Genomic DNA, 24,680 nt, shown 5'->3' with positions numbered 1-24,680 from the left:
GAGAGGTCTAGATTATCCTTCCCTTACATAGACAGAACGAAAACTTGGACCCAGTGAATGCAAAGTTTTCCCATTTACCCCCAACCATAGGCTCAGCTAAAGTCAGAGAGCAGAACCACTTTTTGGTTATCAGATAGAAGATGCTTAACACCGTGCTCTTTAGACAAAAAAAAAAAAAACAGCTCAGGATAGCTAAGGCTTCCTTAAAAGCTTTGTCTGTTCACTAAGGTCAGGTTCTTCCGTTCTTGGGTAAGTTATGCTGATCTCACCCACTTCCCTCTTACACTTAAAAAAAAGATAATTCTTTCCACACTGATATTAAATACATTAGTTACTAAGAGAAGGAACTTCTGGGTGACTTATTGTAGGATCAAGAACCACCTTTGGATGCAACAGGAAAAGCAGCTTTAAGCTAACCCCAGACAACAAGCAGCTACATGAAAAAACAGAAACAAGGCAGCGGTGGTAAGTTTGCTTATAACTTAATGCTAGGAAGGATTTTGCATTTCTTTCCAACAGCATATACAATCCTTCACTACGCAGCATTCAAACTTCTAGTAAGGTGTTTTTGTTTATGTTTTTTTAACTTCAGCATTATATGAAATAAACTGAGTAGCTGCATATAAAATAAAAATATCACAGCTGGTGAGCAAGTTATGCAAAAGAAGAGAGATTAAAAATGCTGCGAGTAAGATGCATCCTTATTTGACTGAAAAGGCCTAAGATAATCACACTGCCCAGGGGACAAATATTGATCATCATAAGTGTTTCCTGGAGCAGTTTTACTTTACTCCAAAACCTTACAGTAGCTTCAGGCGACTCTAAGTTTGTTCTCATAATCATATGCACAAATACATTATCCTTTGTTTTTAATATATCTAGTCAAAGAAAACCATGAACTAATAACTTCTGTTAAGGGAAAAAAGCAGCAGAGGCAGCATGAAAAGATTATACAGATTGATAGCCAGTACGACTTTTCCTTCTTCCAATGACATAAGAGATAAAGACAAGAATGATAAGGAAGCCAAGCGCCACACCCACTGCGATGGGGATAAGAAAGTTCAGGTCAGAATCTGCAAAGCATTCTTCAGCTGTAGAATAGAAAAAAAAGTGAGGGAGAGGAAATTAGTAGGGAAACCATGCATTAGAAACCAATCAAGCAGGGAGCAAACAGACACTTGCATTTTTTTTAAAACCCCATGAACCCTTTTTTTAAAAGCTGACATCTCTCCCTAAATCTGATTCTGGTAGGTACAGAACACCCAGAACTTATTTCTTCAATAGGAACTGCATGTGCTTAGCATCTCTCTGGATCGTCTAAATGCTTATTCATTCACCCACCCATCCCCATACAGGTTAGCATAATTCAGTTGTTCTTTGTTTCTCTTCTAGAGAATTAAGCTAATAGTCACTAGGTTGCCTATAGCCAGAAGGTGCATTTCAAGTGCTTATGAAGAAATCTATCACATTTGGCTACATCTAGGGCTCTCAGAGAATAAAGATCTCACTTTCAATGTTCTGCTCTCTGCATACCCTGTGGCTCTCCCACTAATGACACATAACCCAGGACAAAGTATTAACTTTGAGATGACATATTAGTGATCACCACCATATGGATTTGAGGATTTACCTGATTAGAGCATCGGAATGACAAAATGTATTACCCCCGCCCCCCCCAACTCATTTCTCATCCCCTCAGACATCACTGTGTCTTTTCAGAAATGGATGGGAAAGGAAAGTATAAATAGGTAATATGGAAAGCAGCACTGTATAGAAGGCCATAAAAGATGACCAAAATCATAGAATATCAGGGGTGGAAGGGACCTCAGGTGGTCTTCTAGTCCAACCCCCCTGCTCAAAGCAGGACCAATCCCCAAAATATATCAGGGTAGCTGAAAACACTGAAAGACACACCATTGGTGCATATAGCTTTATTTTTGATCCCTTCAATACAAAGAGGTCATGGAGTTATTGCTTTCAGAAAAGAATTGTGTAGTTCTTACTAAAATCAACACAGCATTGTAAAAAACATTCACTGTAATGCCACAAAGTGGGTTTGCACAGTTTTGAAGTATACACTATGTAATTCCTCTCTGGTACAAATGCTAAATTCAGAGTCAGTACGGGCTTTTTCAGAGCATGGGACTCCGACACCAATGATAAGCCTCAGGCAAGTTATGCAACAGCTCTGCCTCACTTTCCCTGTGTGTAAAGTAGGGAGAAACACTTACCCAACTGGACTCCTGCAAGGAAACAGTGGTTTGACTTTGCTTTGAAAACAAATCTCTAGAGCAGCACTAAGTAATTAGATGTCCAATGCCCCAAGTTAATGGCTGCTACTGGATGACCAACCCCAAGAGGCAGGAGGAGTTAAAGAATTTTTATAAATGTTAATCTAGTTCGCCTTAATACAGGTGGTGTGATTTTGAAGCAGAGGGCTTTGTTAAAGCTTTGGGAGATTCCTGAAGAATGGATTTCGCTTGCTTTTATATCTGACTAGAAGACGTCTTGGACAGACAGAGCACTGTCAAAAGGTAGCAGCTACTACTTTAAGGCACTGCCCAGTAATGTGAGTCAAATTGAATTAGCCTACAGTGGTTCTCAATCCATGGCCTGCAGGCCACTTGCAGCCCAATCAGCACACAACTGCAGCCCAGGTGACATCCTCAGGACCCTACAGGTAGTATTGTGTGGATGTGGCCCACAACAGGCCACAGTGGTAAACAGATTGAGAATCACTGCTTTAGTTACTGTGCCAAATTTAGCTCAGATATATTAAGCTGGTAACCAGGTGCCACTTATTCATTAGGAGGGCAAAACCTGGGTTTATTAAAAAACAACTTTATTTTCCTCCCTTTTAACCCAATCAAAATACAAACAGTTTGGCCCCTGCAGCAGTATTCATTCCAATTCAGAGTCTGTTGTTGTGGAGTTCAGCAATGCAGGGGAGGAAGGACAATTTATGGTGTGAGCTCGTTTAAAAAGAGTGATCATAACTCCTCTATCTTTCAGGTTGAGGTACAATACTTACAGCTTTACCTTGGCCACTTTGAATCAGTTTTGGCTGGTAAGAGGACTTGAACATTAAATAGCACATAGGAATACTAAAGTCATTAATACTGATGAAAGGTGCCCATTAGCCACCACGAGATTTAAGTTTACACTGGCAGGGAGAACATGGTAGTTAAGCCTCTTTTAGCATCTCCTTAATTCTGTCAGAGGGAGGTCCCTTTCAGATCAAAGAAGAATGGGTGTGGAACCTAACCTTTCATCACTTGCTACCAAGTTTCCAAGTTGAAACAAAAAGTTGTACACTAAATAACTGATTCTACTAATCCCTGCAAGTCTGTTGTTCCACAGACAAAAAGGGGAAATACTCTCTTGGAGGACTTTGGAAGCTATACAGACTGACCACGTGAGTTCACATTAAGGCTGTACAGAGTTAGGTTCCAGCCCAACCTATCTTCCCTTCTCTCTTGAAGATCAGTTTTTGACATTGGAGACAGTCATGAGATCCATTAGTTAGTAGCTCAAAATACTATCGTATTCTTACAAATAGTTTTGTTCTGTAGACCAGCTGTACAAAAGAGATGACCCAGACAAAGTGCAGAACATGCAAGTCATACTTGCATACTCAAAAAGTTGAGTCCAGAGAACTACACCTACAGAGCATCTTTAAATCGCAAAAGTCAGTTTTAACCTTGCTAATAGGGGCATTCCCACAACAACAGCTTTAATATTTGTCAGACAGTAATATAAGGCACTATCAATAGTAATAAACAAACCGTAATGTATGATTATATACATTAATACTTGAAGATATTCACAGCAAACTTAGTACTGGTTAAGTGCCATTCACAGCAATTAGGAACAAAACTTTATTCACATACAGCCACTGTGTACATATAGATCATAGAATTACTGAACTGGTATTTTTGGCAGCATCACACCCACAAGATGGAAACAAACTTGAGTCTGATCAAGGATTAGACAAAAATCACTCAGAGTAAGTTCAGATGTAATGCTAATTAAAAAAAAAAATCAATGGTTTCTTAAATGTAATTTTCAAGAAATTATTTGACAAAACTATTCAGATGTAAGAGGAGACAGTTTCTCCCCCCACACCCCCACTTTCCCATCTTTAAAATTGCTGATATCCAGCATTACGGTGTTTCCTGTGGCTTACAAAATAAGCCATAAGCACTAGAGCAATTAATCCTCCCAAAGCTGCTCCCACTGTTATGGGCACAATGAAGTTGTCCACATCTGGGCTGCAGTCTTCAGCTAGATGGAAAGAGGGCAAGTTTCAAAAGAAAGCCAGTTGAACAGAAATGTTAAACCCTGCAATCTCTCCATAACTTTACATAGCTTCCCATCCAGTATTAGAGCTCTCCTTCAACCAGATCCTATTTATAAATAAAGATGAGTGCAAGACTGCCTCTCCACATTTAAGACTTTGATGAAATTACATAATATATTATTCCAACACGCCCAGTCTTGGACTTTTTACCACTTGTCAAAATATTAAGGTGGACCTTTCACAGTTAGAGAAAACAGTGATGTTGAAAACTTACTTTGCATCTGAGTGTAGTTCAGTTGAAGATGTGAAGAATCTACTTTTCTTTATTAAAGCTATTTAATTTCTGAAGAGTAAAATGCTTCGGAACAAAAAGCTAAGGACTACAAATACAGTCACCCAAGTTTTAGCACTGCAAGATGAGCAAGTTCATTACAGGATGCAAATTTAGTAATTTGCAATTTTGCCACCACAGTCTCATCCTTGAAGATATTTCAGAGGATGCTTTAGCTCCATTTAAGTTTCGACTTAGGTTCCTCCAAGAGGCACTCAGCCTAATTTTCTAGATAGTTTTGAAGTGTAAAGCTTCACTGAGCTCAGACTGAGTTTTTAAGATCATGTACTGGCATTGTAGATTGAAGTCAAACAGTTGAGACTTCAATCACAGCACAGGCTTTGACTCTAATGAAGCCTGAAAGGAAAGGCAGTGAGATTTTAACTGATTGACCCCAAGCCAATAGCCAGGAGTCAAAAGAGGATTTGATTTTACTCCTCCTACTCCTTCCTTGTCAGACTATAATCAATACAATTGTGTACACCAGATGTGTAGTCCCTTCGCCAAATCAGGCTAGTACATCAGTATCAGGGGTAGGCAAATGAAGATTCATTTTAGTATTTACTCTTGAAACAGGGGACATACACTACAGCATCATTATTCATGCATGGTGTGACATCTTAGCTAAAGCACTGAATCTGTAAGGAGACAAGACCGTGGTTTTACAGTGCAGAGTACATCTGCACGCCCAGCATTTTCTCATGAGTTGGACATATAGCTGTTTCTTTTGTCAAAAGGCTCTTCTGGAGACTTCTGACAAGCAGCACAGGTAATCAATTCTGAATTGTAAGCAATAGAGAAAGCACATTTACAATCAAGTAGTGTGCTTTTGATTAACTACAGAGAAGAAAAAAGAAAAAAAAAAAAAAAAAAAAAAAAAAAAAGAGTCCTGTGGTAGCTTATAGACAGACACATTGGAGCATGAGCTTTCATGGGTCAATACCCACTTCGTCAGATGTAGTCACCCACAAAAGCTCATGCTCCAATATGTCTGTTTGTCTATAAAGTGCCACAGGACTCTTTTCTGCTTTTACTGATCCAGACTAACACGGCTACCTCTCTCATACAAAGAGAAAAGTCTTCCCTGTTCAGAATGAATTTCATGCCTGCTCTATGGCTTTCTGAAGGATAGATTTATGCAATATGAGCATTGTATGCCACCACTTCTAGATAACCTGGAGTATCCAACAGCGAGGCAACTGCTAGGTACCTTTATTGCACTTTGTAAATAACATCTGTCTGCTTGGAGGCCGGAGACTGAACTAACAGAATCAGCAACAGATAGCATTTTTCCTGCAGCTTTCCAGGAAAGCTTATCCCCTCTCCTATGAGCAGGGCTTAGATGGATCCTAGCATACGGGAAGAGCTCTTGCTTACCAAGCAAAATTTTCAGAGAAAAGTCCCTAAAAGCTTCTCCACTTCTGCTGAACAAAGTTATCCCCAGGTAAATTTAGGCTTGCTAAAGAGACACTGACCTATTTGCTGCTTTAGTTATTACCAAGACTAATACTTTAATCACTTTAAGTTTGACTAGTGAAATTAGATTGTGTAAATCTACTTGGTTAGGGAGGTGTTCTACAGTTCACTACAAGTTTAAAGTGGGATAGCCAAGCTTCTAACGGAAGTGATTCAATATTTAGACTAGTGTTTAGAAAAAGACTAAAGCCTATAAGCAACAGACAATCCCTCCTAGTGTGTTAGGGAAAGATGCAGAGAACTAAGCAACAGGAGAGAAGATTAAGGAAGGTGGTCCTACAATTTTTACAATTAGGTTGGATAATCTGATCTAAAATTAAGAATCCATTTTAGTCAAGAAGTCTAATTAAGTGATCACTACAGTTCAAGAAATCATTGCTTTAATTAAAAAAGTTAACAAGGTTCCTTAAGAAATAGAAGAATCTTTATTGTTTAAAGCAATATGTAGAATAAACTGACAAGCAAGTCCCTATGGAGAAATACAATACAGAGAACTAGTGGTTTAAACAGTTTAAGCAGACACATGAAACTTAGATTTACATGAGCCAGTTACCGGCACACCAGATCTAGAATTATTTTCATCAGAGCCAATTTCTTGGACAAATCCACTGGTTTTCCCTAAGTAACATTTCTACACCTTCAAAGAGAAGGTGAGAGTTTAGTCAAATTAGGAATAGAGTTTGCGTATAGAAACTGGAAGATTTAAGACATTAGATGGACAAAGAAAATAGTTGTGGTAAATGCTAGTTAAAAAGTACATAACTGGCACATGTAAACATCAACAATCACTGGAGTGCTACAAAAAGAAAGACTTTCTACAAGAACTGTTGCAACTGAAGATATTTTAATACAATTTATGTTTTTGGAGAAATTCTCAATTAAAAATTTAAGTTTGAAGCTAATTCCTCATTTACATTTCTAATTTTTTTTTTTTAATTAGAGGTTTTGATATTAGACTAAGGCCTGAGTTCTGCTTGCAACAAGCATTAATAAGAGTTATTCAACCATTCTTGCTCTTTTAGTCAGTCCTAAATATACATTAGTCACTATGAAATCTAACTAACTGTTACTGAGAACCAAATTAGTATTACCGATTGTTTTTAGAAAGCATAACCAAACATGCCACAAGCAGCTCTGTATACCCCTAATAAGCATCTATTACCATGACAATTCCAAACCAAATTTTAAGAAAAATAATGAACCAAGTTTCCCTGCTAAACTCAGCTTGTCCTATGTTCATTAATATGACCAATCCATGTCTATTAAAACAAAAAACTCGTTCCTTTTAGGAAAGACCACCTTTTTTATGCAGTGCTCTATGAATTAGACCACACTGATTAGGAGACCAGAGAAACTTAAAGATATACAGTGAGGATTAGTCTCTACATAGCTGCAGTTTACGAAACAGTCCAATTGCATTACATTTTTTTTGTTTTAAAGTAGAGGACCTACTCGAAACAGCACGGAGAAAGGTGCAGTGTGTCAGCCTCAGACTTATGCTTTACTTTTGCATTCTTCACAGCATTAGTAACCTCCTGCACACAAATGCACAATATTACATCTCTGCACAGCACACAATTAAGCACAAAGTACATGAATCAGCAGATGAAATGCCATCATAGGACAGTTACAACGCAAGTTTTGATTAGCAAAGAACGATTTAATATGGAGATTTAAAAACAGTTGAAGTTGTGACAACTGATTTTGGATCATTAAACTGAGAGCTTCTTTAAACACACATCACTCAAAGGAAGCGAGCAAGACACCTTGCACAGAAAGTCTATGATACAAAGTTAAGTGCCCTTTAAATTCTAGAAATATACTTAAGGTTCTTATTCCCTTTTATAACTGGTGCCAGCAGGAATACTGTACTACTTTAGTAGAACTCTGTTTTGGTATCTATGGGGATGCCAGGTTATAACAGGCACTAGGTTTCTGGTCACTTGTGCACAATAGTTCTCTAAAGCATTTAGAAACTGGGCTTTAACTCCAAGATATGCCAAATGAAGTTTAAGTTTACATATCTAAATGAATGTGTTAACTAGAAGAATGGCCACTGAAACTACAAAATAAGAGGGAGCTATTGCAGCTCTTGTTGGAATTAAGTGGGTTACTACTGTCACTTCAAAGTAAACTTGCTTGAAAAAATCATTAGTATGGCATTTAGTACCGTGAGCCAGAAGAGATACTAGGCACTCTGAAGTCCCTGGCAAGCATTCCAGGTTTAATATACAGTTAAAGGCAGCCAGGTTACCCTGCAATTGTGACAGTAACTAAGGAATGCAGGTGAGACAAGTACAAGTGTAATAGCAATTTTACTAGTTGCCCAATGCATCATATTAGTGCCCTAATTTAGACAGTTCCCTTTTCAGACTGTTCCCAGCTTAGCTTAATATTTGTAATATGCACACAAGAATCCCAAGGTAATATCTTTATCTAATAATTTGTCAAATAAGGCTTATTTGCTACTTTGAGTACAACTATGAAACCCCATATTTTTCTTAGTCCAGGAAGTAGAGAGTTACATTCCCATTGTTTTATCGGACAAAATACCAAAAAAGAGACAAAGCACCCACAGTCTCCAGCCCTAATTAGATGATGCGAATGTTTACTTGAAGTAGTTTGTTTGCATTTGGGAACTTGCACTTGCTTCATTAAAGTGAAACCGGAACAGTGATCACATTCAGATTTACAAGGTTTGATATCCAGCATAGGTTTTTCTTCTGCCAATTATGTAAGCGATCACTATAATGACAATCAAGCCCGCAAGAGCAGCACCAACTATAATTGGTATTAGAATGGTGTCATCATCCAGCGAACACTCCTGGGCTGTAGATGAGAAAAAGGTTGCGACAAGGAATAAATAAAGAGACAGCATGCTATTGTACCTCTCTTGGGAAACAAAAATATCTTCCTTAACATGAAGGCTCAAAGTTACAAGAAAGTATTATCATACCTGTATAGTTTAGTGAGAAAACTGTACAGATTCATAGGTAGTTTCCCTATGTTCTAGTTTATAGTTAGCAGATGGGGCATTTTTGCTAGACAGTAGCTTATTTACTAAGATGATAAAGTTTAAGAGTCATTAGAGAAGGCATTGTACAGCATAAGTTATGTTAACTAATATAAACTTGTATTAGATGAATGAGTAATTGCAGTATCACAATTTTATTAGAGATTTAAATACAAAGCTAGAAGAAGCCTAGTTAGTGTAAGTCAGGCTGAAGTGTGTACACAGATGTTTTAAATGAGTTCAAAAGCAACATGGTTTCAGTATTGAAAAGCCAGCTGAAGTGGTCATAAGCTAACATGTGGATGGTGAAGTGGCTGTAACAGGGAGCACCAATTGCAATCAGAACTCATGTATTTAGTAGCATGTAAAAAGGAGTTCAATGTTAATGCAAGAACTGTCAAACTGCATCAGACCAAAGGTCCAAGTAACCCAGTGTCCTGTCTTCCAACAGTGGCCAATGCCAGGTGCCCCAGAGGGAATGAACACAACAGGTAATCGAGTGATCCAGTCCCTGTTGCCTATTCCCAGCTTCTGGCAAAGAGGACAGGGATATCATCCCTGCCCATCCTGGCTAGTGGACATTGATGGACCTATCTTCCCTGAATTTATCTAGTTATTTTTAACCCTGTTATGGTCTTGGCCTTCCCAACACCCTCTGTCAAGGAGTTCAACAGGTTGATTGCATTATGTGAAGAAATACTTGTGTTTGTTTTAAACCTGCTGCCTATTAATTTCATTTGGTGACCCCTAGTTCTTGTGTTATGAGAAGTAAACACTTATTTTCTCCATATCAGTCAATTTTATAGACCTCCATCATACCCCATCACCCCCTTAGTCTTTTTAATCTCCTCACTCAGAAGATGTTCCAGACCCTTAGTCATTTTTGTTGCTCTTTCCTGAACCTTTTCCAATTCCAATATCTATCTATATTATACTGAAAGACTTCATAGTACCTTTAAAATGAGTTTTTTTTTTTAAGGCACACTTCCACCTCCCATCCTAACTTACATATTTTACCAGTCTACAAACTGATCTAAACCCAGAAGTGGGCTGCAAGCACTACTTTAACATATACCTAGTTTTCAAATACTATTTACAGAATTATGCAGAAGCCCATTTGGCCTTCCACAATGAGAACTAGAACTGTTTATACTGCATCTCTTCGGATTTAGTGATGAGACAGATTAGGTCTTCCCACACCCCTGGCCAATGCAAGGTTGTACTTTGCAGTAAGAACTTTTTCCAGTTTTTTGGATCCTAATCCTTGAGTAATCCTTCCCCCCTCCAGTCTGATGAGAAAAAGCTTGGATTACATTCAGCAGAAATGCTCTTTTTCCAAGCTTCATCCCATTATTTCTTGCGGCCCTCTGGGCAGTCTCCCTCACTCCCAGCATTTGCAGATTTCAGTAAGTCAACCACAGTTCTCTATGGCTGTGGGGGGAGGAAGAAGATTGCCAAAAGGTCAATGTCTTTAGGCCATTTTGTATAAACCTACAGGGCTGTTGCCAGTTCGTGGTGTGATGTTTTTCTTAAGGGAGGTTTCTCCAGGGCAAAACATTGATAAAAGCAAGGTGTTCATATCAACCAGGATAGAAGGCTAGTGCCATTTCCCAAATGGAAATTTGAGAGAATCATTTTAGCCTAAGCAAAAATAAAGTGCTGGCCAATGGATTAGTTATGCTAGTATCTATAAAGCTTTTATCCACTCTTATGTTATGAGCCTAGTCAGAGCACCCTACAAGTCTGCTTGATTTGGGTTTATTCTTACCTTTAGAATACTTGTTGTCTTGTACTTTGAATGGCTGAATCCTTAGATCAAAAGTATGTATTTGAAGATCTTCAGTCACCAAAACAGTCTGCTCTTTTTGGCACATGTAGGAACTGCCCAGGAAGGTGTCCCAAATGCTGAGGTTGTTGTTTCCAGCGTTTAAAGGTTCTTAAAAAAAAAAAAAAAGAAAAAAGAAAATATTCTAATATGGACATTTGTTGAGGAGTTTTCTATGGACTAAAAAGTCTATTTATTGGGAGTGCCAGGTTCAAAGTGTGTACTACCAAAATCATAGGCCTATTCAGCTGAAAGGTACAGAGTCCATTTCTCAGTATTATTTTCTCTAGCAGTTTAAAGGACAATTACAAGTTAGTTGACTACAGGAAGTCTGGTTCAGTACAGAAGAGGGGTGGATAATTAAAGCTGTTACAGTTTCAGAAGATTTAAGTCAGTAGTCTACTCACACCTGCCCCTGCAGTTCATCACTGCAACAGTATAAACTGTTTACATGTCTAAACTTTATTGCCAATACAGATGTCTAAGATTCTCTATAATTAATATTAGTAGGCCAGCATAATCCACTTTTTTAAACCCACATTTAAGAATTTTAAAATTAAAAAAAACACACACTACTTTGGTTTCTGAAGTGCTAGAGCAAGAATTCTCAGTTATCTGGAAGAACTTGGAAGGAAAGAAGACAAGTTTTCCTTCCATATAGAATAATAATTACCTCAGATGTTCAAGAAAAATGTCTAGAACAGTGGTTCTCAAAGCTTATTTCATCACAGACCCCTTCTGTGCGTCTGTGCTCCTTTACGGCTAGCTCCCGGGTACATATACTGGGCACCCAGCTCTGAAGGCAACGCTACACCAGTAGCAGCATAGAAGTAAGAGTGGCAAAGTGAAAAGTGATATTTGTGAATCACTTTTTACAGCAGACTTAGTGCCTCATTGCCACCCTTACTTCTGTGCTGCTACTGCTGGTGACCGCTCACGGTGGTCCATCTGTCTGTCCCCTCCTGCACAAGGGAGTCAGGCAGTCCATCCATCCCTTCCCTGCCTCCTGGGTGTGTACAGTCCTTCTGCATGAGCCCCAGCTGCCAGGGGCTGACAGCCAGAGTTGGGGGGTGGGGTGACGGGGAAGAGTTTGTGCTCCCTTGACAAATTCCTGTACCTCCTACACCATAGCTTGAGAACCACTGATCTGGAAGAATATGCTTAAGCCTTGTAGGTTGCACCTCTTTGCAAAGAATATTGCTGTGTCTATTAATGAGAACTGCGCACTTTGGGTTCTCATACTAAAGACTGTCAGCAAAGCTGCTGTGTATCTCCTTTCCCAAGGAAAGATTAAGAACTTTACTGCACTTCAGGAAACTTCAGAGGTAGGCAAGAATACCTGCTACACAGTTGTAACAAGGCCAAAATGGAATAAGGAAAGTAGCAAGTTAAGGCAATCTCTAAAGCAAATATAGACACAATTTGTTACTATAGCTAGTCACTGTAGATTTGACCATGGAGTATGAACTAGTATTGGTTAAAAAACTAACAATTAGTTGACAAGTATTTGCTAAATATAGACAGAATGCAGTCAACACTGAAGTGCTTTCTTTAAGACAAATAGTATCTTACCAGAACCATTTATAGAGCTGATCAGGGTGATGTTCACTTCTTTCAGATAGAATCTTTGTGTGTTTGCACTTGTGTTTTTCTGTTTAAGAGAAAAAATACCATGTGTTAAAATTGATGGTTTATCCCACACACACGTACATTATATATTTAGAAGATTAAAAGTGCATACGCAGAGGTAAGCTACAAGTGTGAAAGAGCATTTACCGACACAGGCTATACACTAGTGCGGTCCGTTTAATACAGAGCATATTTAGTATACTGAGCATGTTACTGGAACCAGACACTCCCAGAGCACAAGCCTCATTTTGCCACTAGGTAACCTTAGGCAGTCAATTAAGAGACTAGGTTGCTTCACTTGTAGAGTAAGATGCCAGCCACCTATACAACTCTGTTAGAAACAATGAAGTATGTAAGAAGCTTTTATGTGCAAAGTGTTTAGACACCAGAAATGAAGATTTAATTGGAAGCTTCGTGCTCAACTGTAATATGGTACTTACAACAGCAAAGGTGAAATCAATAAACCTCCTGTTGCTGTCATTCAGTCGCAGAGTGGCAGATGTGTTGCCACAGCTACCAGTGACATTAGTGGTCTTTGGGTTGATGTTAATCAAAACAGGCTGAAATCAAAACCAAACACTGGTTAGTCAAGAAGCTTCTAGTGGTTCAAAAAAAGGCATTCTGCTGCTGTCAGAAGGGAACTCCCTATTTTCCCCCTCAATGTTTAGTCTTACTCTCAAGAAGAATAAGGTGAGTCTTCATGCTAGGGTAGACTGAATCATGTTCTGCCAAGCTATTTTAAGTGACACTTGAGGTTAGCAGTACTGGACAAGATGGGGTCAGGAGAAAAAAAAAAAAAAAAAAGAAGAATCTTGGCCACTGACACTCTCCCATTCAACTTTATGGAGCTGAAGACAGATCCTTTCTTTATTTTGTGCATCAGATAATAGCACAGCTCTGGCAATCAGATGCCTTAATTTGAGCTCCCTCTGCAACTAAGCAGAGCATCTGCAGGTCCCAGCCTTAAGCTATTGAAATGCCCTGGTCAGGTTACAATATCAAGATATTCCTCAGCAAGTTACCATTTTAAAAAGTGGGTAGGCAGAGTTCTGGAGCTAGAAAATATCCCTTGATTGGTCTGTTACATGTATACTAGAGGGGGCACTCATAACGCTGGAGTTAATGCCAAATATTGGTTAAGTTGTCAGGCTCTAGTCATATATCCATACTTATGGAAACACTATTACAGCACTCTTCCTCTTTCCTTTAAGATATTAAAAACAGCACCTTCTCTTGAGAGACATTCAGTTGCAGCCCCATTGTAGCCAGAAGACAGATTTTATCGCCATCTTTAAGAGAATAGTTTCCAATGAGTGGTTTCTCCACTGGTTTAGAAGTTGTAGTTGGCAGAGGTGATGAAGCAGTAGTGATAGAAGCAGTAGTGATAGATGCAGTAGTTAAGTTGGCAACAGTGGTAGGTGCAACAGTAGATCTATCAGCTTCACATGTAGAATCTGAAAAAAAAGTAATGTGTGACTTCCTAGCTACTATATAGCATGAAGATACATTTTTGATAACATTAAGCAGTTGTCAGAGGTTGTTTGTTACAGATGGCTCTGCTGTCATTTTGTGTGGAATGTGTATTTTGGCCTTTTAAGCCTCCTATAGAGTTTAGTCAAATCTTTGATGTTTTAGCATCAAGGCATGCAGTAACCATGCAATATTTCAAACAGAACTGTCATTCCATTAACAGTAACGGAAAAGGTAAGCTAGTTTTATTCTGCACTGGCAGAGTTAGGAGCAGCATAGCAGGTAAAGAGGTCACCCTGTTGATACAGCAGGTGAAGACAGTGGGCAGAGGAAGTTCTGGCAAGGCTAGTGGCTCTAAAGGAAAGAAGACTAACAAGCCTCTGAAGTGCAGTATACTTGCTTTGTGTGCTCTTTAGTAAAACTCTGTTAGCCACTGTTGAACTGGACACCTGAGGCTCAAAATCTTTGACTCCTGGACTAAGAGGCAGTATGACTTCTGTTTACACAGGCACCTTGAGACTCAGATACAATCTAGTTGTAGTGGTACAATTAGTTCAGGGATCAGTATTTAAAAAAAATCTCAAGTCAGCTAGCAAAGAGTCATTAAGAACTGCATTTTGACCAATATGTATTATACAGACTCAAGTCAGTCTGCCCCACTGATCTAGTTTCAGATCAGCAGTTGGTTCATGATATGAACAAGGACAATGGATATTGGTTCAAGAGTTTAGGTAAGATAAGCAGCAATTCACTATAAAAATTCCCGTGATTCACTACTTTACAACATTAAAGTCACTCTGCACTGCATTCCTAAAATGAGAGTTTGGATACAGAACCATCACACACAATTACAAGTGACTTACCATTTTTACTAACAGTGCCATTTTGAACAAAAGCCTGCAGAATGACATCCCAGAAGAACAGAGACACATTTGCCACTTCAATAGAGTCAAGGTGATGGCATTTGTAGACAGTATTCAGTTTGACTGGATGCATAGGGTCCTTTACAACAATAGTAATTGGTCCTATAAGCAAGAATACAGTTTAATCTTAATGTGTTTTAGATAAAAAAGTTTAAAATTAATACAAGGAGCAGGATGCCTGTTAGTCACTTAAACACTGCTGCTACACTTTCTTCCCCTCACAGATCCATTTTAAATATTGTAGAGTGGTACTATAGCTTACAAAGCTAACTAAGCAAGTCTTGGAAAAGAAACTGTTCCTCCCAGCAGGATGCTTCCTTTTAAAATTCTTAAGGTACAGGAAAGGGGTCCAAAGTTAGTGCTTTGCTACTAGTTGTCCAAGATGTACACTCATTTAGTAAAGTGTTGTACATTGTAACACTTTGTATCATAACACTAGTGTTCCTGGAGACTGGCCAATGCACATGAAAGTCGCAAGCACTTAAAAAAATAATTCCCCATCCATACTGAGGGAGAGTCTAGCAGATTACTGCAAACATTAACTAGAGTCTACAATACATTCATAAAAACAGATAGGATGCTCTTATTGGTCTACAACACTTGTAAGAAAGAGGGACAGGGCAGAGGAATGAGTAGCTATAAAAATCAATTAGAGGGATGGTATATTGCAACAAACGTTTATCTTTAGTTTAGTCATTGTTCAGCAACACAAGATAAAATCCCACATATTACCTTTTGTTTTAGCATCTTTAAAGACTGCATCACTGGTGTTGTAGGTAAATGAGATGATGTTTCCCTGATAAGTTTCATTAGTCTTAGTAAAGTTGATACTCCAAGAGTGACCTGCTCCAAATTGTATTGCTAGTAGTGGGGCATGTGTGCTATTGCCACAGGTGCTTCCGTCATGTGTTACATTGACAGATGGCTTTAAGGTTGCATTTTTCTACAAGAAAAGAAGAGTAGTTTAATTCGGACCTTCTCCCCATGCTGGAGTATTTCCTGGAAAGTGTCATAATCTTATTGAAGTGGAAGCTTCCATAAAACAATTCCTAATGTAAACAAAGAAATAGGAACAGAGAACTGAACTCATAGAAGGGTTAAAAAAGTAACTCCATTATACACATTGTTCTAGAGTTTACCACCATCTGAATCAGAAAAGTCCTGTGACGGATTCAGTCATGAGACAATAGGAGTTGAAAGATCCAGCCAACGGTCTTAACCTGCCTGGGAGAAAAAAAAAAAAAAAAAAAAAAGGCAAAAAAAAACCCCAGCATTTAGATAGTCCTTTACATCAGTAACTTCAAAGGTTACTCCCACTCAGGAAAACTGATGTTTAGCTGAAGTAATTCAGTATGGGTAGCATGGCCAGAACACACTTAACAGTTATGGTTTTGACTGAGAACCTGCTACAGGTTTGAGCAGAGCCATGAAGCATTACTAAGGGCCTACCAAATTCATAGCCATGAAAAACATGCCACAGACTGAAATTTGGTCTTGTGTTCTTTTACCCTATACTATACAGATACTACAGAGAAGACACACATTTCTCAAATTTGGGGTCCTGACCCAAAAGGGAGTTACAAGGGGGGGCCACAAGATTTTGGGGGTTTGTGGTATTGCCACTTACTTCTGCACTGCCTTCAGAGCTGGGTGGCCAGAGAGTAATGAATGATGACTGCGGGCCCAGCTCTGCAAGCAGCAGCACAAAACTAAGGATGGCAATACCATACCAGGCCATCCTTATTTCTACGCTGCTGCTGGTGTCGGCTCCCAAACAGCAGCTGCCACTCTCCAGCTACCCAACTCTGAAGGCAGTGCAAGCAGCAGCACTGCAACTCCCTCTACAATAACCTACAGACTCAGGAAGACAGTTAATTTACACTTGAAAAGCGATGTTTGTAACAATAAGAACTAGAAGTTTTTAAAGAGTGGAAGATTAGACTATAGGGAGATTCAAAAGTTTCCTAATTGCCCACAAACAAGTAGGTTAAAGCCCTTGTTTTAGAGTTAAACATGATTCAGTAGAGAGTTTAATGAGTTATTTCAAACAAAAATATCTTGTTTTAATACTACCCAATGTTAACTCGGAGTACCCATGCTAAGACAGAGCAAGGAAGTCTAACTTCTTGTCCAATTTGAATAAAATGTTATTTTAAATGTATTATGCCAACACAGTAACATTACGTAAGTTATTTAAACAAACACTGACTGCTTTTAAAAAAGCTGAGATCAGCTATTTAAAAAGAGGTAAACTTGACTTATTCTTCAACTTTACCCAGACTAGCTACAAGGGTAATTGTTTTGAAGTTTCTCAAGACTGAACTGAGAAGTGAAATGATAGTACATCCAAAATCAGAAGTTAACACTAAATTCAGTACTTACATATTCACTACTGTTTGTTTCATATTTTATCAAGAAGCTCATCATCCATTTTGCATATATGCACGTATTATTGGAGAGATCTTTCACATCTACTTCCACTGCATGTGACTGGAAAAAACCTATAATACATTTAGTAATTGTTTGCTTACAAGACATTGATACTTAATTTTATTGTATATTTCACAAATTCATTCATTAAAACATTTTGAGATTGTAAACAGAGCAAGTTCTTCCAGGCTTTTTGCTAGAGACATGAAAAAAGTTACGTGATTTTTAATACTAGAATGAGAAACAGGATATAACTGCTGGATTTTGAAATTAAAATTGCAGAAGAGTTCTGGAGTCTTATCAAGTCCTGCTACATAAGGAATGTTTTGCACATTAGTTGCCTGATGTAGACAAATTCAGCTCAGAAGAATTTGCACTTTACTTAAAGCAGCTAGAAAGCAACAACAAGTTTAGAAAGTTTGAGCACATTGAACTTTGTGCATGAGCTAAGCAGCTTGTCAAAGCTTAAGAGGTTATGTCAATAACTCATTTAATTAAGGTTTTAACACTGAAGATATTTAGTACTTCAAGACAGAATTCCCTGAACTAGTTAGTGAGATAATGGCTGTAAGCAGTCATTATGGTTTTCTTTATCAACAGATATGACCTAAGATGACCTGCAAAGAATGAGTGCGCACATCTTTTTTAAAAATTGTATTGTGTGTTTCTGGACTTTAACTGAAGAACCTGGATAACAAATTTATTTTCCCTTCTGACTCTTTATAGGTTGCCAGTACTACAGGTGTTTAAAAGTTTAACAAATCTGACTGAGGTGGCACTTCTCTTTTTCACTTTCTTGATATCTGCAATATTATACTTTTACTAGCTTGCCAGCTGGCCACAGTCTTCAGAAGAGAGATTAGAAATGCAGATCTTGCCCAATATAAAAAGTGAGGCATTCTAGGTAAAAGGAGCACAAGCCCTGTTTTAACAACATAGATCACCTTAAGCTTCCTTTCCACAAAACCCTGAGGACTTTTTTTTTTTTGGACACAGTTATTCTCAAAGGCATTTTAGATGCACTGTTAAAAAAACAAAAAACAACCAAAAACCCCAAACAAAATAAAAACACACACCACAACCTAACAGAGGGAACTGGTTCAGCTTGCAAGCTCCCTAGTTGCTGACAGGTAAGTCAGCTTTAAGGATATTGGACTACAGTTTGCCATTGTTTTCAAACTATTATCTTCTTTGTATTCAGAGGACTGTACTCAAACTGTGAGGAAAAACCTGTCTGAATTATATCCTATCATTACTGACAAGCCAGAACGGATTTATACACGTTCTATGTTAAGAGTAGTACCAAAGACCAAGTTTTTGGAAGCTTATCAAAGGAACTTTGGAACATGGTAAGTTGTGCTTGTTACCACTACAAATTCTTTCTATGTAGAGCGATTACACCAGGTTAGGAGAGAACCCTGATCTGCATTTGGATTCAACGTTATAGTACAATGAGCGATTAAGATTCCAGTTTGGTTTATCCAAAAGGATAACAGTTTTGAGAAATTTTAGTCCAAGCACTGCAATGAATAAGCAAGCCTGCCCATGCAGTGATGCATGGTCATTTGTTAGTGACACCTCAGTGTTCAGAAAAGCCAGTCAAAAACACACACTACCTCTCCAAGAAGAGAGGGTTAGTACTTAAGGGTTTGTTGTTTTAGTATACAACTACCTTCCCTCTTCCTGCCACCACCACCTTTAAAAAAAGTTTGTAATGCAAAAGATTTCAAAACAACCCTCATTAGAGAGCACATAAGCAGTGACTGAGCTGTAAGGACTTGCAAAACCTTGTCTTTTAAGTAAGCGTCCAAGCTTCCCTGCTAGACCTTGTATGTACTAGTCAGCCCCCAGACACTTACTCCTCCCTTTTCTTTAGAGAAAAGCCTGCTCCTTCTACTAGACATGTTTTTCCATTAGCCTCTCCATAGTTTTGCCTCCCTTCACTATGCTCCTGCCCCCACCACATGATATGCTACCAGATGGCTTCAGTTACCAAAACGCAAAGCTATTACAGAGTCTGAGTGCCTCTGCATTTAACCATTACCAGAACTTGCTCAAGTTTCCAGGCTCTACCAATACAGTTTGCTGAAATTCATTTGTACTTGGTCACAGAAAGTTCTACTTTAATGTGGTTTTCTACCATCACACATTCAGCAAGAGGGATGCTTAGTGTTACTAGATGAAAGCATCACCACCATTTCCTGCTCTATATAAGTAAGCAGGAAGTTTTGACAGCACAGTTTTATAGCAAGATGTTAGTAAAAAAGTTGTCACATGGAAATCAAGCCAAGAGGTACAAACGTAAGAGTGGCAGTTGTATATAACTCCATAATCTTCATGTTGTCACCAGCCTAGGGTACCACCACAGCAATGTTACTCAAGTCCACAGCATAATTTGTTAAAAAGAAAAATGTTCATGATAAATATTTTATGAACCACAGAGCACAACACATGCTAGCTTTGAAACTACTATCTTCACGCTGTCTTGAAAAACAGTATGGATTGGGCAAGAGACTCATAGCAAGAAATCCATTCTATTTCACACTACTGACTTGCTCCAGTAAGTTTCTTTGCCTCTATGCCTCATTCCCATTTTACAGATGACGAAAACCACTTACGCACCTTCATAAAAGGCTAAGATGTTTGGATAAATGTGCAACTGAAGTGCAAAATTATCCTTTTGCCTTCCAGCTGGACTATTCCAATAAGGAAGAGCAGAATGGAAACAGAATTTAAGAGGAACATCCTCTACTTATTGGAAAGATCAGTCTTGTTAAAGGTTATTTAGTGATTATGAAGGATGTCTGAATGTAAGGGCGATCCCCACTCAAAAGCATAAGTTGGATACCCAATACTCAAGCCAACGTTCTCTAACTCACCCACCACAGCCTACAGACATAAATGGGAAAACAATGCTTGCTTTGCCAGAAGAACGAGAAAAGTATTTTGTTCTGACATGCAGTGGATGCAGCAGAAACTAGAGTTACCATATGTCCAGGGTTTCTAGACAGTCTTTTTTGAGCCTGCTTTTTCTCTCCGGGGTTTTCAAACAACATGAAGGGGGAGAGGAGAAGATGATGACGAGTTTGCAGAGCAGAACAAGCTGCAGCCCAGAAATAATGCCAACTGGTCTCTCTCCTACATCTGACTGGTTCACTCCCCTACAAGCCACAGCTGCTAGATCCCACCCATCCAGTCCCCCAACAGTCCTGGGGGAGCAGTCCCCAAAGGGCTTCAGCTGCCCTGCCACCATGACAGGGAGTAACACTGCCCCCCATCTCCAGTGAGTATCCCCCAGCTTTCCTCTCCCTCCATCCCGGTCCTCTTGTTGAGAACCTGAAATATGGTAACCCTAACAGTAGTGAGTGGAGGAACTTTACACTACAAAACTTTTACTGGAATAGCTATGTCAGTAAGAGGTGTGATGAAGTGCGATCTGTGACTGACATAGCTGTTCCAACAAAAGTTGGTTGTATAGCTCAGGCCCTTGATCCAAAAGAGCAAAACCTACTTTGAGAAAGGGTCTGCATGTGCTGAGCTGTCTGGTGGAGACCAGGCATCACTCTCACTTTGGATTAAGTCACTCAAAGTGAAAGGATAGTGCACCGAAAACACTACATGAAGAATCACATGCATCTAGTAAGGTGTGGGGAAAGATGCCCCTTAACTTTAACAAGCGGAGTACTACTCCAGCATAGCCTGTGCAGTTTTGATTTTTGCTTGGCAGCTTATTTGGACCTGCAAAACTGTAGAGACAGGTTTGGCTACAAGAAAGAACATGTTTTAGAGGAGGCGGCTCTTGCCCAGGTACTGGTTACTGATAGCTTTAGATGGCTCTTCTGGAATACCCAGTACTTTAAGTAGTAAACAAGATTAATGCAACTGTCCAGAAAGCCATCAAAATGCATATTTTGTTAGTCCAAATAAATTCTGAGATATAACAGAAGACAAAAATAGCTACTTCTCCCATATCCCTTTCCACGCTATTCTCCTCTCTCTCTGAAGAGGAGAAGGCCAGCAACTACATACAATATCTTCATTACAGTCAAAAGATTAACCTGATAGCACAATTCAGTAAAAATATCAATACACTGTGCCTAGAAACAGCATTGACAACAAGTTCTGAGTGCAACTAGCTAGAAGAAATCAAATTCATGGTCATTTTAATTTTGCACAGGACAGCACATCTGGAAGATACAGAGCTGGAACTGGTAGGCCCATGTCTGTGCTCCCTACAGCAAGATGCACCCTTCTCTCTAAAGCAGTAGTGAAAAAAACAAAAACAAAATAAATCAGCCTGAGTTTGTGGTGAGGGAAGAACCAGGCCTTATATTATGGAGTCAAAACTGAAATACTACACTATTAAACAAAGAAAGATAAGCAGTTAGACAGACTAGGAAGGATTAAAGAAGCATTTCACAGACATGATGGGGCTTTGTCTATACTCGACTTTCATCAGTAAAATGTTGGTTGTTCAGGGGTGTAGAACCCCCCGCCCCCTTACCAAATGACAAAAGTTTTACCGCAAAAACCACTGGTGTGAAGTGCGCTTTGTCTGTGGGGGCTCTCCTGACAACAAAGCTACTGCCTCTCGTTGGGGGTGGAATTTTTTTGTTGGTGGGAGAGCTCTCTCCCACCGACAAAGAGCAGCTACATTGCGCACCTTTTAGCAGCACAGCTATAGGGTCACAGCCGTGTCACTAAAAGGTGTGCAGTGTAGACATAGCCTGGGCCTGTTTAACACAAAAGACACAGGCAATTCAGTTAAGACCAGCCCTGAAATTTGTGTTGAACCTTCTGTATTATGCTTTTGCCTGAAGCCCAGACACGAACCCAAGGCACAGCACACGAGCCCAATGAGACCAGAAAAGTAACACACTAAAGCTCCCACACAAGTGGAATTAGCGCTCACCCCTCCTCCCTTTCAGTGCTACTCTCCAGCACCATCCTTAAGAGCCGAGCAGAGCTGGTTTGAGTGCAGGGACCTCTCCCCTCCCCCCCCACTGCCCCTCGCGCCGGGCCCTTCGCTCGTGGGGCTGCCTGCCCCGGGTTCAGTAAGCGCCTGGGCTTCGTGCATTTGCCTGCAACCTCAGCAGGGCAACTCCTGGCCGCAGAGAGAAGTGACCCCGCCCCCGCGCGCAGACCTCGCCCACTGCCCCCCTCGGATACCCCAAATAAAACACTCCCTTTACCCCCCCCAACAAAATCCACCTGACACCCCGCCCACCCCCAGCCCTGAGCCACAAAACCCTCCCCGCGCCAGAAAATCCCCCCGGGAGCATCCCTCCTCCCGGGGCATCCCCACAGGGCCGCCCCCCGAAACCCCATAACCACAGCCCCAGGGCGCCCCCTTCCCCTCACGGAGCCTCTCCCCGAAGATCGCGGCCCCCGGGGCATGACCGCTCCCCCCGGGTCTCGCCCCCACCGCCCGTGGGCTGAGGAGCCGACCCCCACCCAGGCCAGGCCAGGCCAAGCCAGGCCAGGCACCTCCAGGGCGCGGCGCCGCCGGGCCGGACACTCACCGGGGCCGCCGAGCGCGAGGAGCAGGAGGCAGCAGCAGGGCAGGCTGAGGGGCCGCGGCCAGGGGCTGCGCGTCGCCATCTTCACCAGCGCTGGGACCCTGCGAGACGAACGGACGGGCGCAGTGAGAGCGCAAGGCCGGTCATATGATGGGGAGGTGCACTCGGCGGGCAGCCAATCACAAAGCCGGCCTCACCCCGCCGCCAATTTTATGGGTCACAGGTATAGTCCACCTCATAAATGAGGCGGGCGGGCAGGTGGCAAACCAGGGTTGCAACATAGGAGCGGGGCTTAGCTCTCTGTTTCCTCCCATCTCAGAGTAAGAAAAAGCAGCTGCACTTTATCTCTATAGAGCAAGGGTGCATCAGGCTGAAATAGCTGTAACCCCTCAAAAAGCATTCCCCTCCAGAGGAGTAATGTAATATAATGTGTTCTAATTACTGGGGCTGCTAACACCACCTACTAAGGTTGCCTAACACTTCCCATTCTAAGACCCTATTTTCATTTGCTTATAATGTTGCCAAATTTTAACTGTTTAGGATTAAATTTCTAAATTAAATGAAAATTCACCCTGAGAATGTCTGTCTCAGGGTGATTTTTTTTTAAATTTCATTCAAAATGGTTCAACCGTTTCTCAGAATGACACTATGGAAAAATACATTATTTTGTCCGTATCAGAAAATGTTGAAGATGTTTTCTCTGGGAATTTTTAGCACTCCCACGCTTTGGAACAAAGAAGTATGCTTCGAGGGCGATGGGGTTAGGACGGTGTAAAGCCTCTGTGTCAGGGAGGTGCCATTTGCCGGTCTTGTGAAAATACACTCAAATTTGGTCAAGTTGTAAGCCTTTAAAAAATGTCAGTTCACTCATTTGGTAGAGACTTTTTTGTTTTTAGCAACTACATTCCTGAAGAATCTGCCCTCACTGATCATCCTTGAACCTTTTACAGCTCTGAGTCATGACCAGATTGTATGTGCCATCTTCTCAGAGCTTCTATATGTGACTAGACTGCACAAGTGCTATCCCCACAGAGCAACAGAGCATGCTCCAGTGCAGGGATCCCAGGATAAAGTCAGTCTTTCTCTGTAATTGTTGCTCCTGGAACAAGAGGCCAGGCACCAGAATTGAGACCAGGAGACCCTGTCTATCCTATGCTGTCAGTGACACCCCTGCTGGTGCCCAGGCAGTGTGGAGAAGGACGCTGCCTAACTGGAATGCAGAGGAGAGAACAGCTGGCCTAGCAGGAGAGAAATGAGTAGATTGGGACAAGGAGCCTGATGACAAGCCTGATGACACTGGGGCTGAAGGGTTGGGGAGAGAGGAACTATAACTGAGAGTTGGTGGGGTGGGGAGACTGGAACTGGCTGGGCCAGGAGACTGGTACTAGGAGCAGGTGAAGGAAACAAGTGAGGACTAGTAGCTAGTTGATTGGGAGGGTAAACACTGAGATTGGACAAGGTGTAGGGGAGAGTGGCACTGGTTGGACAAGGAAACTGGGACAAGCAGCCAAGGAAAGGGGTGGGACTGAGACAGGGAATTGGGAAGTGGGGGGGGGGAGTATGGGGATTAGACTGAGATTGGATGAGGAGCCCTGTGCGGGAAGCCTGGACTGGGAGCCAGTGGAGGAGAGGGGGAGACAAGAAGTTGGGAGGGGAAAAGTGGGACTGGGTAGGCATGGAGAGTGGGGACAAAGATTTGGGATGGGGGGGTGAAATTGATAAGTGATTGGGAGTGGGTGTGAGGAGGGGGCAATGGGGACTCAA

The 24,680-nt window shown here is 40.7% G+C and overlaps 1 protein-coding gene across 3 annotated transcripts; it reads right to left on the bottom strand.

Moving 5' to 3' along the window:
• Positions 1-641: 641 nt before the first annotated feature.
• On the bottom strand, positions 642-23,076 carry LAMP2 (lysosomal associated membrane protein 2). 3 transcript variants are annotated; one of them, XM_032767066.2, is made up of 9 exons: positions 22,920-23,048; positions 17,350-17,468; positions 15,700-15,910; positions 14,908-15,069; positions 13,802-14,028; positions 13,015-13,134; positions 12,518-12,596; positions 10,889-11,056; positions 642-1,091 (listed from the first exon to the last, which is right to left on the bottom strand). In XM_032767066.2, exons 1-9 carry the CDS (start codon positions 22,996-22,998, stop codon positions 949-951), a joined length of 1,308 nt encoding a protein of 435 aa, XP_032622957.1. In that variant the 5' UTR covers positions 22,999-23,048; the 3' UTR covers positions 642-948. The 3 variants fall into 3 exon arrangements, with proteins under 3 accessions (XP_032622957.1, XP_032622958.1, XP_032622959.1); XM_032767067.2 differs by lacking the exon at positions 642-1,091 and adding an exon at positions 1,917-4,284 and having other exon boundaries at positions 22,920-23,059; XM_032767068.2 differs by lacking the exon at positions 642-1,091 and adding an exon at positions 6,510-8,936 and having other exon boundaries at positions 22,920-23,076.
• Positions 23,077-24,680: the final 1,604 nt, after the last annotated feature.

Source organism: Chelonoidis abingdonii, chromosome 8, assembly GCF_003597395.2.
Source record: "Chelonoidis abingdonii isolate Lonesome George chromosome 8, CheloAbing_2.0, whole genome shotgun sequence".
Classification (NCBI taxonomy): Eukaryota; Metazoa; Chordata; order Testudines; family Testudinidae; genus Chelonoidis; species Chelonoidis abingdonii.
Note: the sequence above shows the minus strand (reverse complement) of the source record. Positions and strands in the feature narration are given on the sequence as shown.